Genomic DNA, 16,397 nt, shown 5'->3' on the forward strand with positions numbered 1-16,397 from the left:
TAGAAAAAGTACAAATCAGACCTAAAGTTCTAAAGTTTCTCCAACATGCTGCCACTGTGGGTTATTTTAGACTAGTTGGAAGCCTGGTGTGTGTTACAGAGAGTTAAACCCCTGTCTCACCTGACCACTGACCAGACTATATTGCCAGTATTTAAATGCCTGATCTCACTATTTGCAGCTTCTGTACTTCATATGTTAAATACTTCTCCCCTGTGTCGTTTCACAGAGTTATAAAACTTCATTTACAGACCTATTTATGTGTTGATCTTTTTGATCCAATACTTACATCTGCTCTGGATTTCTTCTCAACACTATTGGAACATTTTTGCCATGTTTAATACTTATTTTCTCCCTTGTAATTTCAAAGTGTATTTTGAAATATGATTTAAGATATGCTTAGAAGTTCTCTCTATGATTTTGGTAAGTGTGGGGTTTCTTGATTTTTGATCTTCATTCACAAGGTGCTGGTACAATTTTTGTCCATTCTTCAGGTATTGCAGCAAAGTTATCTAAAATACTTGTCTGTCTAAATGTTTAAATACGTTTTATAGTTATAAGTCACAAGGTTCTTCACAGTAAGAAAAGGAATAAAATACAATAGCGAAATTATTAAAATATAAATGGTAAAAAAAGAGGAAAGTGGACAGACACAACACAGCAGAGAAAAAAAATAGAAAACGATATCAAAACGTTAGTTGAATGCTTGTCCAATGGGGGCAAAGCCTTCGAGTACCTTTATTAATTATACATGATATTTTGGACTAAACGTAACAACATAGGATTGGGATTTGTTTTTAATTATTTACATAAACGCTGATGGAACGGAAAATTGACCGTTAGAGGTCGCTGTGGCAAAAGTTAATCGCGTTTGGTTTGTTTTGAATCAAAATGTCGCGATAACTCACCGGAACTCGATTCAAACTGCGGCGCGTTGAGACGGACGATAGGTTTGTGGAGAAGGTACAGTGCTTTTTAAAAATATATATATGTTATAGCAGATGTTTTTGTACTCAGTGAATAATAATGCTCAATGTATTTGTCATATTGAAACTGCTACCAGTTTAAAAAGAAGATAAACGTTAACCGACAACAGCTGGCGGAAACAGACAGTGTTTACTGTCTTACTCGAAAGGGTTGCTTTCTTTCGGCGGCTGACATTTTTATACGCTTAATTATTGCTGAATGGGTTCATAAAGCTTCCTGAGGATTCAGTAATATTTCCATGGTAAACTGAATAAACCAGGTTTGTTACTGTCTGTGAGTCCGCCCATGGCTGCCACAGGAAAAAGTCTGTTACTGACTGTTTTGAAATAAAGTTCCGCAAATTGATATATCATACAACACATACAACAGACGGTCAAATAAAATGTCACATCTCCTTAGTAACACAGACCAATAAACAAAAGAAGTCTATATTCTCATATTCAGTAAAGTAAAAATAATTGTAATAGCTTAATATCTCCAAGAAGGAATCAAACAATATGGACAAGAAATGCATCTATGAATGTAACCATTCATAAATAGAGCTCCATTTAGTTTGATTTGGTCTAAAGGAATAAAATAAATGTTCGTTTATGAGCTATGTGATATTTCTTTACCTTACTTTAAATATGTATCTAAGACATTAATTGAAAGGATAAATGTTTGTACTTTTGAAACAGATTCTCTGACGCTTCCAAGGCCAAAACCACTGCTGGAAAACCAAGGTCAGCTCATATTTGTCAAAAAGACTCTCGATCCTCAGGCCTGCTGGAAAACATTCTGTGAATTGATGAGAATACGTGAAATGTGGATGCCAAAGACGGGATAATAATGACACCACTGCTGAACTAACCCAGTGTTTTTCCTCTATCCTCTCAGATGCCTCCAGAGGAGGAGAATGAGCTGCTGCGTAGCCAGCTGAAGCAGAGCGAGGAGCAGGCCCGTCGGGCCGCCCAGGCAGGTCTGGACCTGCTGAAGCAGCAGGACGAGCTCCAGGAGCGGTTGGAGGAGCAGAGGGTGGAGATGACCAACGCTCTGGAGGTGTGGAGCTGGGTCCTTTCCAAAAACACAATCTGAAGTCTGGGATGTCTGCATCGGAAAATGTAGATTTAAGATATTTTAACTAGAGTTGAAGTGATTAATCAAATTAATTGTGGTTAATCTGTTATTAAAATGATCATCATCCAATTATTTTGCTATCTATTAATCGATCTATTGATCTATTAATAATTAAGCTTCACCTGCTTTAAATTCTGTAAAAACAAAAGAAACATCTCCTATTAAACCAATTTTGCTATCCAATTATTAGTCGGTTAATCAAAAAAAAAAATCTACAATAGAATAGAATAGAAGTACTTTATTCATCCCAGCAGGGAAATTACTTCGCAGTTACAGCATAGAGACAAGACACAATAACAACTACCACTGAGTAGTAGTAGTAGATAAAATAAAATATAAAATGCTATAAATTGTAAAAATATAAAATGCAAATAATCAAGCATAAACTGAAATATTGTGTCAATGTGTTTTCTGCAATAAAATGTTAATTTTCTTATTTAAAACGGAACTGAATTGTTTTAATGTATTTCCAATATTGTATAAAACAGGCTTAAAAATCTGCCAAATGTAGCAAATATTTTATGTGATGAATCATCTCAGTAATGGATTTCTAAAATAATTTTTAGTTGTTGCCCTGATTTCACTTTTTGTGAGAGAGTTGCAGTAATAGCCAAAATGTAGGACACAGTTTCCACCTCTCAGCTCTGTTGTGAGCAGCTGTGTGTGCCCTAGGCTCTGGAGCAGGACAAGTACTCCCTGCAGAAGGAGGTGGAGCTGAAGACCCGGATGCTGGAGTCTTTGCAGTCGGAATACGAGAGCATGAAGAACCTGCAGAAACAGCAGCTTCAGGAACATCAGGAACATCTGGAGAGGAGCCACAGCGTGGCTCTGACTGAGCACCAGAACAAGGTAGGCCAGAGCAAACCATCACACACTCCTGCTCTACAGGCCCAGGGGAGACATGGGAGATCTGAGTCTTAACCACTGTGTGCAGATCCTGACGCTGCAGTCTGCTGTGGAGGAGTTCCAGCTGAGTGAAAAGCAGCTGAAGCATAAGCTGGAGGTGCAGGCCGAGATGCTGAGCAGCAAGATGGAGGAGCTGCACGCGCTGAACGAAAACACCCAGAGCTCCATGACGATGGAGATGATGGAGGTGCAGCTGAAGACCATGGAGCTGGAGAGCGCTAAGGTGAGGCTCGGTGAGGCTCATCTGGACAGTGGAGCGCGGGTTCTGCTGGTCGGTACCGAGCCTGAGACGGACTCCTGCTGGTCCAGGTGGAGCTGGAGCAGACCCTGCAGGAGAGTCGCTACAGAGGGCAGCAGCTGGAGCTGAGCAACAGCCATCTGCAGAGACAGGTGGAGCGCCTCACCGAGGAGAGGGAGAGGGAAGCCGTGTCCTGGTTCAACGCCCTGGAGGTAACCTGGCTGCCTGGCTCATCTGCTCTCTTCCTTAGGTCCAACGGACTCTGAGTTTTAAACCTTAAAGGGAAAACAGAATCTGGTATAAAAGGTGGGGATGCACCGATCCACTACTTTCACTTCCAGAACCGATACAGATATCTGAGGCGTAGTATCAGTCTATATCAATCCAATACAGAACTATAGCTGAATTAATTAAAAGATTTCTCTTTTTTTAAACACATGCGTAAATGTACTGAATTACAAATTAATTTGTTAACTGCACCAGTACAGCACATTTAAATACATCTATAAATTCACAAGCTTGGTCAAACATGCAAAATCAACTTTCCTTTGTTCAGTCAGTGCAATTAGGAGTATAGCATTGAGTGTAAAATAAATAATAAAGAATCTGAAACAGACAAAATCAATAGGTTGACTACTTTGGCCAAACATGTAAAAATGAACTACAACAAACTTTATGTCAGATGGTTCAGAATGTAAAAGTAGAAATGTTAAATGTAATGTAAAATAAATAATAAAGCATGACATCACTCAGAGCATGAAGCATAGAATCAGAATAGATCTGCCATTGTTGATCAAGCACGTTGTCACTGATAACCGAAAGAGAATTTTTTTCAATATCAGGAGCGATACAGATATTAATACAGTATTACAGATTGAAGCGTCTCTAGTAAACATCCAACAAAAAGTGTTTCTGTTCTGGATCTGTCAGCTTGATGTGATGAGACGTAAAGCAGTGGGAATCAGTTTCTGTCTCTCACTCAGATGTCTGCTTTGTTTTTAAACAGAAATCTCGAGAACTAAACCGGGATCTGCAGATCCAGTTGGATCAGGTTCTTCAGCAGGCCCAGGACCCAAACAGCCGGGGCAATTCTCTGTTTGCTGAGGTAAATACAGAGATGGCACACACTCGCTGTGTTTCTGTTCAAGTATCATGGGAATCTTGAGCAAACTTTTAAAGGGCCAGTATCATGTAAAATCAATGATATGTTGTAATGCTATTCCCTCATCAAGCACATACCTGCAGTGTTGCCTTGATTCTTTCATGCATGTTTCAGAAATCCTTTAATCTCCATGACAACGCTGGTAAAACCATTATTAAAGGGTTAATAGAGGAGCCATTTTGTCATCACAAAATGGCAGAGCTTTAGAGAGGCCAGAAGGTTTTAAAGAGACAAAGGCCCAATTTCATGGACTTTAAATGAGGAAGTCAAATTTGACATGTGCAGTATCTTACAGCAACTGAAGGCAACATAGTTGCTTAATTGTGCTATAAAATGGCACTAAAATAAAAAACTAAAGCTCCTCAGCCGAAGTATGTCTGTTGTTTTCCAGCTGGAGGATAAGAGAGCTGCAATGGAGAGACAGCTCATCAGCATGAAGGTGCAGCATCAGTCGCTGCAGAAAATGCACACCTTCAGTAAGCAGCAGATGCAGCGCATGAAGGTAGAGTGTGTGACAGAGGACAGCTGGGTAGAGCTGCTGGTGCGTTTCCCGGAATGACCGTGAAGGTGGTGTGCAGGTCCAGATCGCCACTCTGATGCAGCTGCAAGGCTCCAGGGCCGACCCTGCTCAGCTGGAGAGGCTGCAGTCCATGCTGTCGGAGAAGAACGCCGAGATCCAGAGTCTGATGACCAAACTACAGAGGCTGGAGAAGATGGAGGTGAGCACAGAGCTTCAACCTGTTCAAATTCCAACTAGAAACATCAACAGGAAAATTTTAATTTGTTAACACACAAAGTAGAGCTGACAAAAACTGTTAGTGGTATATATTTTTCTTTTTACAAATAAGTCTGAAAAGTGTGGGGTGGATCAGTATTCAGCACCTCAAGTCAAAACTATGTAAAAAATGTTTTTGACTGCAAGTACAGCTGCAGATGCCTGGTTTATGTAGTGACAACCACTACTAGTTAAACGTTGCCTTTACATTTAACTTGGATTATCAACATTTCAACATAATCAATTCCAAAAACTTAATTAAAAGAATAATTCGATATAAACTGATTAATTCACATCTGCCCAAACTGTCGCACTTCTTCGGGCTGCAGTGCTGCAACAACAAAGACACTGAGCCCCTCCCCTCCTTGTTGCCGCCCACCTGACCAAAACAGTGACAGAGAATTCACAAAGGATTCAGGGCCACAGGAAAAAACAAAACAGGAGTTTGACTTTCTAAAAAAAAAACATGCCAGGTTCAAGTGATTTTCTTTTTTAATTTTAAAGTAAAAATTCTGGGGCTGGAGAGAGAATGGTGTGGCACCTAGTCCTCTTCCATATGAGGCAGACGGACAAGGAATAATTGAAATGCTGAAGGATGCCTCATGTTAGCTGTGCTAACGCTACGACACTGATGTTTGAGAGCAACTTTAAGTGGTCAGTAAAGCTGTAAAGCTCCTGTCCCTGAACTGCAACTGTGACAGAGTAAACCTCCTGGATAAGGAAGAGATGTGAATATTTGTACAAAGGAATTTGTATTGATAATGATTACTTTGGCTTTATTTACTAAAAACTTATATTTATATTGTGTGTGTGTGTGTGTGTGTATAGACGTTGCTGAAGTCTCAACCAGCCAATCCCGTCCAAGCAGAATCAGTCGGTGGTCAGGATGAAACGTACTACACTGACCTGCTCCAACTCAAGCTCAACAACTCTGTGTGAGTTCAGCCTTCGTCATCATCATCTTCATTACAATGTTGGATGTTTACAGACTGAAATTAAATTTAGTCTGTAAACGTGTCACTATTAAACAACATGAGTCATTTTTAACATATTGGTATGAAGTAAAGCTGGGCCAATGTTCACAACTTCTGTTTATTTTCATCTTGTTGTCAGTTCAGTGATAATGATCCAGCAGAGGATTATCAGATGTTCAGCTAATAATTCTGACCCAAATGTTCATATCTGTGCATCCCTAATAATTATGCTGCAAATATAGGATTATGAAAATTTATGGATATTTGGCAGTTTCAAAAGAAGAGGAACACTGTCCCAATTTAACCCACTGAAAGAGCTTTGTTCTAACGTGTGTGTGTGTGTGTGTGTGTGCGTGTGTGTGTGTGTGTGTGCTCAGTAAGGATGCCGAGCGGCTGGGAGATGAGCTGTCCTTGCAGAGGATGAAGTCTCTGTCAGAGAGCCAGAGAGCTCTGGAGCTGGAGAGGAAGCTGTTTACGTCTGAGCGGCTGCTCAAACAGGTAGAGGGTGGCTGGTTCAGTCAGTGGTGGGGATTTATTGTATCATTTATCATTTACAGTGATACATTTCTTATCATGAGAAGAATTTTGATTTATTGCTGTCACTATAAATTTCAGTTAATGTCTAAAATTGCCTAATACTGTCCATATTGTTGGGGTTGTTAATTTTACTACATTTTTCCCACTGTTTTTAAATTGAGAGTGTCAATACATTTGAAAATATAATTAAATGCAGTTACTTTGAGCAGTTTAGTGATACAAATCAAACTTCTTCATATGACTAATGTCCTAAATAAATGGATTACAATTTTTTTTCAAGAGCAGTACTTGTGTTTGTGGAACTTTGACAGCTGTACCATTCAGTCACATAAAATTAGCTTAAAAAAGGAGTAATAAGTAGTTATAACAATAGTACTATGACATATTGTGATAAAAGTTTCCGTCCGTTTCGCCCAGCCCTTCAGTGTATAATCTGAGGAGAACAAATCTTCTCCTCAGGCTGCGACGCCTTTAGGATGTCTGAGTTTCTGTTCCTGCAGGCTCAGAGTGACAAGATCAAACTGCAGCTGCGTGTCGAGGAGCTTCAGCAGAAATATGAACCCAAAGGTAGTGAAGCAAACCTCCAGCCTCTGTTAGCTTGCTGTCTGCTGTCTGCTGCTCCGTAACACTGCTGCTGCCTGGAATCTCTGCAGAGGTGAAGAAGAACCCTATCCAGAGGAAAAGAAAGGAAAAGCTTCCTGTCGATGTGAAGCCTGAACCTGATGGGAACGTTCACGGAGAGCAGGTTGTTGCCGTGGAGATTGAGGAGACGGACAATACGAAATTGGGCCGTGAAGATGAAAACAGCCCTGCAGAGATAACAGCTGCTGCTCAAGGTATGTGGTGAAGTGAAGGGAGGGTCAGAGGTGAACCGTGTCGCCTTCCATCCCCCAAACACACCTAGAGAGGAGAGTGTAACCAGCATGTGGAGCTCAGGCCATCATGTGTTGCAGCTGCTCATGGTTTCCTCTATGTTCCAGCGCCTGAGCCTGAGCTGAAACCTGCCAAGTGTGTGAAGATCAGCTCTGATCAGCCTGATGTGATCCCCAGTCCCAGGTCAGTACTGTCATCATACAACATCAGCTTAGAGCCACAACTCAGGTTTCTACTGCTGCTGGGAGCTGCGGATGCACCGGCCAATACGACCCGGTACAGAGGAACTTTAAACCTTTATTTTTTTCAACACAGACAAAATGTACTGAATTCTACAGTTATTTAGATACTCTATGCCAGCAAAGCACACTAAAATACACCAATAATTTCACAAGTTTGGTCAAAACATGTTAAAACCACTTTCATTTGTTTAGTCAGTGCATTTAGGAGTAGAACAGCCAATAGAAAATGTATAATAAAGAATCTGAAACTGACAATAATGATGGTCTGACTGTCTTGGTGAAACAGGTAGAAATAAACTACAATAAATCTTCAGATGGTTCAGAAAGTGAAACTAGGAATTCTACATGTAATGTAAAATAGATAACAACCCATGAAGTCACTCAGAGTACAAAGCATAGAATAAGACTGGATAGATCTACCCTTATAGGTCTGGCACATTGTTGCATATACCTGATCTAGAATATTTTTCAATATCAAATTGGTGCGTCTTTATTTAAAGCAGGCTGGAATAGACGAGGAAATCAGAAAGACATTTGTTTTTGGTTCAGTTTCTAAAAACTTCAGATTATGGGAGAGAGTGAATTTATCAAATGACAAATGTGCTTTTCATATTCATTCCAGGGGAGTAAATATTGTAATTGCCTTCATATGTTATGATTTATCCTCCAATGTTAGTAAAATCACAGAGAGCAAGTTAGATTAATAAAAACCTTTTTAAAAACCAGTATGGAACATTTGCAGCTTTGAATGTATAAACCCTAAAAGTTCCCCATGATTGTAATTTTCTTTACTTTTCTCCATTTCTATTGGGAATGTTTAAACAATCAATCCCAAAGGTGTATAAATAGGCCACTATTATGATGATTTCTTAAGTGTATGGCATGACATAATGTAATTGGGTCAAATGACATATTTCTAGTCTGGATCTGGTTTTTTTTTCATCCCTTCTTGGGTAAATTCTTGTGACATTGTAGTTGATAGAAACCAGAAAAAGGCTGCAGTTCATAAAATACATCTGAAGGATCCCTTAGGTGTTTCACCCAGCAGAAAACACACCTGCAATTAATTCAATTAAAATTTTGGTCAGATCCCACAACTAAGACAAATAGATCAAAGAAATGTATGTGAATAAAAATGGCACCTGTAAGGGGCGGTGATGATTCTGAACCCCTCTCCCACTCCCCACACAATCCACACATTAAACCAAACACACCATGCTGCAAACATTGTCCTGTTGAGTGACTAATAATCTGTATTTCTGTGTGTTTTTTATGGTTGACCGTCAGCTGGCCTGTAACTGACCAGAAGGAAGAGACAAAGAACAATCAGCAGAACCAGGAAATGAGGAGAAAGAAACCAAAAACAGAGGTGATCTACGTCACTTCTAATAACACCATGGAGAACCAATGCGCCCAGCAGTAGATGTCTCCATCACCCCATTAAACATGGATGTGCGTGCGTGCGTGCGTGCGTGCGTGCGTGTGTGTGTGTGTGTGTAATAGTGGAACTCTGGGGAGGCTCTAAAATGTTTGTCGGATATTTCTGTTCCTAAGTTATAACCATGTTTTCCAGAACTTTACTGAACGTGTTTTGTTAGCGCTGTGTTTACATATTAAAGAAATTACAACTTCTAACACTGTGGCAGGTGTTAACACTTTGGCTTGCATCACTCTTTCGTGGACACAGGGAACTCCTTTGGCTCTATTATAACACATGGAACCGTTAGATATTTATAAAATCTTTTTTCCACTTTCACTGTGACTTTGAAAACTTGACATCCAGACAATTCGTTTCTAAATGAACAAGATTTTCTTAAATAGATCTCAGCAATAGAAGCTACACTCTTTTTGTAGCCATCTGTACGCTTCTGGAATGATCCAGTGTTTGATCTCTTGTTTTTATCAATAGTGGATCACTGAAGTTGCCTTGCTGGGACGGGCCTGAACTCTGAGAATAGTTCAAATCGTCACCATCCTAAAATAATGGCCTACGTCATTTTTTGCCAAAAGTGATTTTTTTTTTTTTGCCTAAATAATCTTTTGGCAAAAAATGACTTAGGCAATTATTTTAGTACAATGTTTCTGTTTAAATCAGTTGATATTGAACTGAAATCAACTTGCTTCTGTTTTCTCTGGAAATCGTCCTCTGTATTAGAATAAACTGTGAGTTTTGTCGTCTAAAGTCTCGTGATGCTGGAGAAGATCAGGTACACACTTAGTGTATATGGGGACAACAGGAGCAACAATCTGACCTGAGTTAAAGTGGATTACATTTAGCTTACAGTTCCTGTTCTGGAACATTGTCCCAGTCCGTTCCTAAGGAAGACAAATGGCCCGAGACCGAGATTCCTGCCTACTGCGAGCGTTTCAACTGAATCCACCCAGGGCTCCTACTGACATTTTTATTTGCCGAAATAACGCTCCAAGCCGGCAGGGGGCACCATGAAGTAGCCTTACTGCTGAACAACTGAAGAGAGGATGCGTTTAAACTACGTGGACCAATGAGAGCACTGGAATCATTCCGGCGAATGTGAGACAGCTGTGTTGATGTTTACGTGGTGACAGGTGGATGATACACGACTCTGTTCAGCAGGTGAGTTCAGAGTAACGTCTGCGTCACATTTCCCTAGTCGGTGTTCGAGAAAGCTGCTCGCGAGGCCAGCCTGGGTAGGAAACCACCGTGGAGCCTCGAGTCTTTCCAGGTTGGTCCAGCATGAGGAGCTGAAAGCTGAACTAACTCCACTGTCAGCTTTCTGCCCACATTAAAACAACGTGGGAACAGTCCGACGTGTTTCACGTGTCTCTCGGCTCACTGTCCTGATGTTTCCTGTTCCAGTCATTATGAGGCTGATTTTCTGTTACTTTGGAGGAGCTACTCTCAGCTGCTTGTTCCTGGTTCTGCTGCAGCTGCACTGCTCTCTCAGCCAGAAGGTGAGTTTTAACCAATCAGTTTCTGAAATATCACGAACCTCTCCAGGTTACAGTGTAGAACTGTTCACTCGGGTAAAAACCAAACTAAACAGAATTTCAGAAATTGCTTTACATAATATATTTCTAGAATTGCTCCGCTCAGTTCGGCATGTTGGAGAAGCTCTGTACTTTCACTGAGATTTTTTTTTCAAACTTTCATTTCTGTGTTTCTTGGGGAAAATAGCTTTTTTTTTGGACAACCGTTCTTTCTTGATTTGGATGCGGCGTAGCCGGACTGATTTTTGCCAGTCGTTTTTATACTTGGCTATTTTGTTATGATGCGTAACCATAACAACAGGGTGGCTTACAGCAATTGATTAACATTGGAACAACTGGAATAATTCCACAACTGAAGCCAGAAATCTCAGAGTTGTTGAAAAGGAGGCGTGGTGGGGAGAGAGAGGAGGAAGTTCAAACCATCTCTCCCATCCATCATAACGGGCAACGTGAGATCGTTAACTAACAAGATGAATGAACTTCAAACCCTGACAGAGACTCAGAAAGAATGCAGTATAATATCGTTTACTGACAAGGGCTGCAGGATTATATCACCAACTCCAACGTCCCTCTGCCAGGATTCCTGACTACACCAGCAGACAAATTTAAAGAGCAGCAGGAAAAGAAAGGTGGATTAGCAGTGCTTGTGTCATCCAGGACATGTTACTGTGAAGCCTCGTCTCTGCAGTCCAGACATTGAACTCTTGCCATCCATATTTACCAAAAGAATTCACCAGTGTTATTTTGGCAGTTGTTTACATCCCACCTTTTTTTGTGTACCTTCAGCTGTTGCTGATAATGCATGTGATGTCATTCGTTCTGTTGTTGCTAAGATACAGACACAACACCCCAATGCATTTGTTGCTATATGTGGTGTTTTTAGTCATGCCTCATTCTCTTCTACACTGCCAACGTTTCACCAGCTTGTCAGCTGCTCCACCCGGGAAAACAAGATTTTGGATTTGTTTTATACTACTGTCAAGGATGCATCTCCAAACCAAGACCTCCTCTGGGGAAATCGAACCATAATCTTGTTTTTCCCTGCTCTGAATACAAACCCCTGGTGAAGAGACTACCTGTTAGGAAGATGGATGTTAAGAAGTGGTCACAGGAAGCAGGAGAGACCCTCCAGGGTTGTTTTGAAGCAACTGATTGGACTACTCTCTGCCAGCCACATGGAGATGACATCAATGCCAAGACTGTGTGTGACTGACTACATGTACTTCTGTGTGGACAGCACCATCCCCACCAGAACAGTGGGATGCTTCTCAAATAACAAATCCTAGATCACCAGTGACCTAAATGAACTTTTAAACAGGAAAAAAAAAGAGCATTTAGGGAACGAGACAGAGATTTGTTGAGGAGAATACAGAAGCAGCTCAAAGTCAAGATTACTGACAGCAAGGAGAAGTACAGGAATAAGCTGGAGAATAAACTGCAGAATAAATTTAAACCGTTTCACATATGAATGAAATAAGAAATTTATTGTAAAAAAAGACATTGAAACCTTTCTCCCCATATCTAACATGAAATCAGATTGAGTGGTTCCTGTTTTTGTTCACTTGGGATTACCAAAATGAGTTCTATTATCTTAAATGCCACAATAAGTACATTTTTTAAGATTATTTATTCAGATATCATTGGGTATTACTAAATGATGATTTTACATTTATTTCCTGTGTCTGCAGTCTGAAGGTGCCTTAACCGTGGTGGAGAACACTGAAGGAGGACGGGGTGTTGATGAAGAGGAGGTGGTGACGGTTGATAATGATGATGATGATGATGATGGAGTTTTTGAGGTTGTTCAGCCTAATGAACAGTGGCAAACACTGAAACCAGGTGAAGTAACCAGGTCTGTTCAGCTGCTTTTAGCTCGTTGTGGTGAAGCACGCTTTAAAACGCCATTTGCACATACCTCAAAAATAACTTAATATTTGTACAAAGAATAATGAGATGCTGTTAATTATGCAGGAAAATCAGAAAGCATAACCTAAAATATAGATTATTATATTATATTTGGTCTTTGACCATCCAAGCATTCATTTCCTTCTCGTAAATGTCAACCGTCCATACAAACATAGACGACTCTGTCTGTGTCTGCTTGATCGATGGCCACCGAGTCGTAACGTTGTGTGTGTGTGTGTGGGGGTGTGTGTGTGAAAACCCAGACCAGGCCGTCCCAGCAGGCTCCCATGTGAGGCTGAACCTGCAAACCGGTGAGAGGGAGGTCAGGCTGGGGGAGGAACAGCTCAAGTACTGGACCCAGCAGCACAGGTGGGTTCCTGCTAGCACATATGCAATCAGGAATCATTTCCTCAAGGTTGAAGAGCAGTGGTCAAAGGATAGAAATGGTCATTCTGTGGTGGCAGGGAAGAGGAAAAGAGCCGGTCCTCCATTGATCCCGATGAGCTGAAACGTGCCATGAAGAAGCTCAAGGAGGACCAGAGCAGTCAGGTAGTGAGGCGCTGCAGAACGCTCTGTACTGACCGGGTTCTGCTCAGCACCGTCCCAACCCTCACTGTGTCTGCAGGACTCGGCGCCATCCAGGTTCCGGCCGCTGGACGAGTTAAAGAAGGAGATGGCTGACCTGGACCTGCTGGTAGAGACGGATGTCCAGGTACACTCTGTTGTCAGCCTTCCTGTTCACTCCTGGAAGTCTTGCTCTCTCTCGCTGGCTCCCAGCTGGAGATCAGATGATGGATCAGTTTGTTCCCTTGATCTCATGCTTTTTCCTGTGTTTGCAGATCATGAGGCGCCTGTTGGATCAGTTCAACAGCAGCAACTCCACTATGGAGCAGAGGCTGAGCATCCTGCAGGAGCTGGAGTACCTGGTGCATCAGGTAGCACGGCACATTCCCCACAAACTCACTGCATGTTATCATGTCAACCTGCATGTTGGTGTGTGTTTTAGGTGGATAATGCTCAAACCCTGTGTGTGATGGGGGGCCTGAGCTTCATCCTGCAGGGTCTGAACAGCTCTGATGTCCGATTCCAGGAGAACTCTGCGCTGGTCCTGGGCTCCGCTGTGGCCAGGTACGTGTCGGCACTGAGCCAGACTCACACCTCCATTCTCAGCACATCTTAGGACAAATTTGTGTTCAGCTTGTTTCTTTGATGCATCTGTGTTGGTCCTGCAGTAACCCGGTGGTCCAGGTCCAAGCAGTGGAGGGGGGGGCTCTGCAGACCCTTTTAACAACGCTGGCCACCACTCAGCCGCTCAACGTCAAGAAGAAGGTAGCTTCCTGTCTGTACAGCCCGCCGTCCAAACAGAGAACATTTAAATTTATGGTTCTGTGATTTTAGGTCCTGTTTGCTCTGGCTTGCCTCCTGCGTCACTTCCCCTACGCACAGCGCCACTTCCTGTCCCACGGCGGGCTGCAGATTCTATCGGAGCTCTTTAGGGCAGACGCTGGAGGAATCCTGCGAACACGAATAGTCACCATGCTGTACGACATGATCAGCGAGAAGGTACAAACCAACTAGTCATCTTTTAATAAGCACTGTCACCTAGTGCAGCTTTAAGTTCTATGAGGAATAAAAATTATTGTGTCCAGTCAGTCTGCTTGATATTTTTCTTCTGTATGCAGATTTTTGAAGGGGTTAAATGAAGGGGTTTGCACATGTTTCTACAAAGACCCCACAAAACTAGTAGTTTTTAATTTAAAAATAGCACTGGAATGGTGGAGTGGCTGAATCTGGTCTCTGTGTCCTGCTCCACCAGGAGCTGATCTCCCAGGCCGGCCTGGACCCGGTCCAGGACCCGGCCCATGCCGAGCGGCTGCGTCAGTACTCCCAGGTGTCCCTGCAGGAGGAGCTGATGGAGGAGGGCTGGTGCTCTCTGGTGCCACAGCTGCTCCAGTCTACTGAGCATGACTACAGGGAGAAGGTGGGCCGACGACCCCCAGCCTCCACTCTGTCCCTCTGCAGCTTCAACTAACAGATCCAGTACAACCAGAGGAAGTGTGTGCTTATTTGGTACCATCTTGTTTGCAGGCTCTGCGGGCGCTGTTGGCCATGACTCCTGTGTGTCTGGATCAGTACCGCTCAGACGGTGCTCTTCTGGGTTCTCTGCTCACCCTCAGACTGCAGTACTCAGAACTGATCCAGTCAGAAATGATCCTAGGAGAAGAGACCAGCTACTTCACAGAGATGGTGGAGCTTATAGACTCTCTGCAGGTCAAAGTGAAATGACCAGCACTTCCTGCTGAGAGGAAAGTAAACAGTAAACAACCAGTCCTGGAGTCTAACATCCTTAACAGGTTTTTAAACATGATCTGTGGATGCAGATCGAAGAGGAAATGTTCCTGTCTGGGATGCATTCTGTATGGCAGTGTAAAATGGTCCAGTTCATACATTTTAGACCCAGCAGGAGCTCAATCCTATGAGTCTGCTGCTGTAATCAGACAGAGCTCCTGTTCCAACATGTGTCCTGGCTGATGAGGATCTAAACAGACCGGTCCAACCATGACATTAGAACCTCAGTTACCTGCTTTGTATCCGTTGGTCCCAGGTGTTGCTGGGCCACCCAGACGTACCAGAGCATCCATCCATCTTCCTCCACCAAGACCAAGAGGTTCTACCTCAAGTTTCTCTCTGGATGGTGATATTGCACTCTGAAATCTGTTTCAGAACCAAAAAATAATGAGGACTCGTCTGTTGGTAACTGAAGTGTCTTATGGAAAATATTTATTTTTATTTAAAAAAATAAATAAAAAGTTTAAACACTAATGTTGTGCTTTTGCCATTTTTGCAGTGCACGGTGTAAAGCAGTGGAGATGTCTGGATTTGGCAGTAGCCTGTTTTGGTGTGAGGCTTTATAATTGGCTTGACCTGTTTCTTACCAGTAGATAAAACATTGATTTATTTAGTGATTTATGTTCGTGCTACCAGCCTTGTAGAGAAGTTTGTTGTGTTGGAACATTGTTATGCATTAGAGTGCAACCCAGGTGTCATCCAGCATCAGTGTCTGACCTCACAAATCACTTCTGGAAGTATGGTAAAGAAATTCCTTTAAACACTCTGAAACCTTGTGGGTTGTCTTCCAAGCAGAGTCGATCTGTTCCATATGTGATCAACCTTTGGGTAAAGAATGGAATGGCAGAATAGTGAATGTCATTAGGAACAGTTTTGAGATCACAATTTAAGAATAGCCTAAATTTGGTTAGCCAATTATAGGTTGATTTCTAAAATGAGCAATTATTTCTTTCTTTCTTTTGTAAATCTTTATTGAAGATTCAAAATCCAGTATGACAACACATCGGAACAAAAAGAATAAATGTTCTCTCTTTAAGCTAAGCAGAAAACAGACGATAAAAATACACAAAACCACACAAAACAACAGTGTCAGGAAAATAAAGCAGAAAATATTACAAATTCAAGAGGAATTTCACATTTTTGAGCTATTTGGTATAAAAATTCGGTGTTCTCTAAATTCTCCTTAGATGTGCGTGTGCCTTCATGGTTGTTGGTCCTGTCTCTGTGTTGCTCTGCGATGGACTGGCGACCTGTCCAGGGTGACTCCGCCTCTCGCACCGCTGACCGCTGGAGATGGGCATCATCACCCCTCGGATAAAAATAAGGCTTTAATCCTTCAAACTTCTCATTTGTACCCGCAGTTTAAAGA

The 16,397-nt window shown here is 42.0% G+C and overlaps 2 protein-coding genes across 5 annotated transcripts; both read left to right on the forward strand.

Annotated features, from left to right (window-relative positions):
* The first annotated feature begins 692 nt into the window (after nucleotides 1-692).
* Nucleotides 693-9,449, forward strand: LOC102217701 (protein Spindly-like). 2 transcript variants are annotated; one of them, XM_023328263.1, is made up of 15 exons: nucleotides 694-960; nucleotides 1,662-1,706; nucleotides 1,861-2,022; nucleotides 2,773-2,949; nucleotides 3,035-3,229; nucleotides 3,316-3,456; nucleotides 4,251-4,349; nucleotides 4,798-4,908; nucleotides 4,985-5,125; nucleotides 6,010-6,116; nucleotides 6,533-6,653; nucleotides 7,193-7,259; nucleotides 7,346-7,528; nucleotides 7,673-7,748; nucleotides 9,095-9,449. In XM_023328263.1, exons 3-15 carry the CDS (start codon nucleotides 1,861-1,863, stop codon nucleotides 9,228-9,230), a joined length of 1,716 nt encoding a protein of 571 aa, XP_023184031.1. In that variant the 5' UTR covers nucleotides 694-960; nucleotides 1,662-1,706; the 3' UTR covers nucleotides 9,231-9,449. The 2 variants fall into 2 exon arrangements, with proteins under 2 accessions (XP_014327980.1, XP_023184031.1); XM_014472494.2 differs by lacking the exon at nucleotides 1,662-1,706 and having other exon boundaries at nucleotides 693-960; nucleotides 9,095-9,230.
* An 866-nt stretch (nucleotides 9,450-10,315) lies between these two features.
* Nucleotides 10,316-15,502, forward strand: sil1 (SIL1 nucleotide exchange factor). Of its 3 annotated transcripts, none has more exons than XM_023328138.1 (12): nucleotides 10,316-10,509; nucleotides 10,644-10,738; nucleotides 12,463-12,613; nucleotides 12,943-13,048; nucleotides 13,144-13,228; nucleotides 13,305-13,391; nucleotides 13,519-13,614; nucleotides 13,686-13,807; nucleotides 13,912-14,008; nucleotides 14,078-14,242; nucleotides 14,496-14,660; nucleotides 14,768-15,502. In XM_023328138.1, the coding sequence occupies exons 2-12, from the start codon at nucleotides 10,649-10,651 to the stop codon at nucleotides 14,963-14,965; spliced, it is 1,362 nt and encodes a 453-aa protein (XP_023183906.1). In that variant the 5' UTR covers nucleotides 10,316-10,509; nucleotides 10,644-10,648; the 3' UTR covers nucleotides 14,966-15,502. The 3 variants fall into 3 exon arrangements, with proteins under 3 accessions (XP_023183906.1, XP_023183905.1, XP_023183907.1); XM_023328139.1 differs by having other exon boundaries at nucleotides 10,321-10,400; XM_023328137.1 differs by having other exon boundaries at nucleotides 10,316-10,738.
* Nucleotides 15,503-16,397: the final 895 nt, after the last annotated feature.

The sequence above is a fragment of the Xiphophorus maculatus genome, chromosome 23 (genome assembly GCF_002775205.1).
Source record: "Xiphophorus maculatus strain JP 163 A chromosome 23, X_maculatus-5.0-male, whole genome shotgun sequence".
Lineage (NCBI taxonomy): Eukaryota > Metazoa > Chordata > Actinopteri > Cyprinodontiformes > Poeciliidae > Xiphophorus > Xiphophorus maculatus.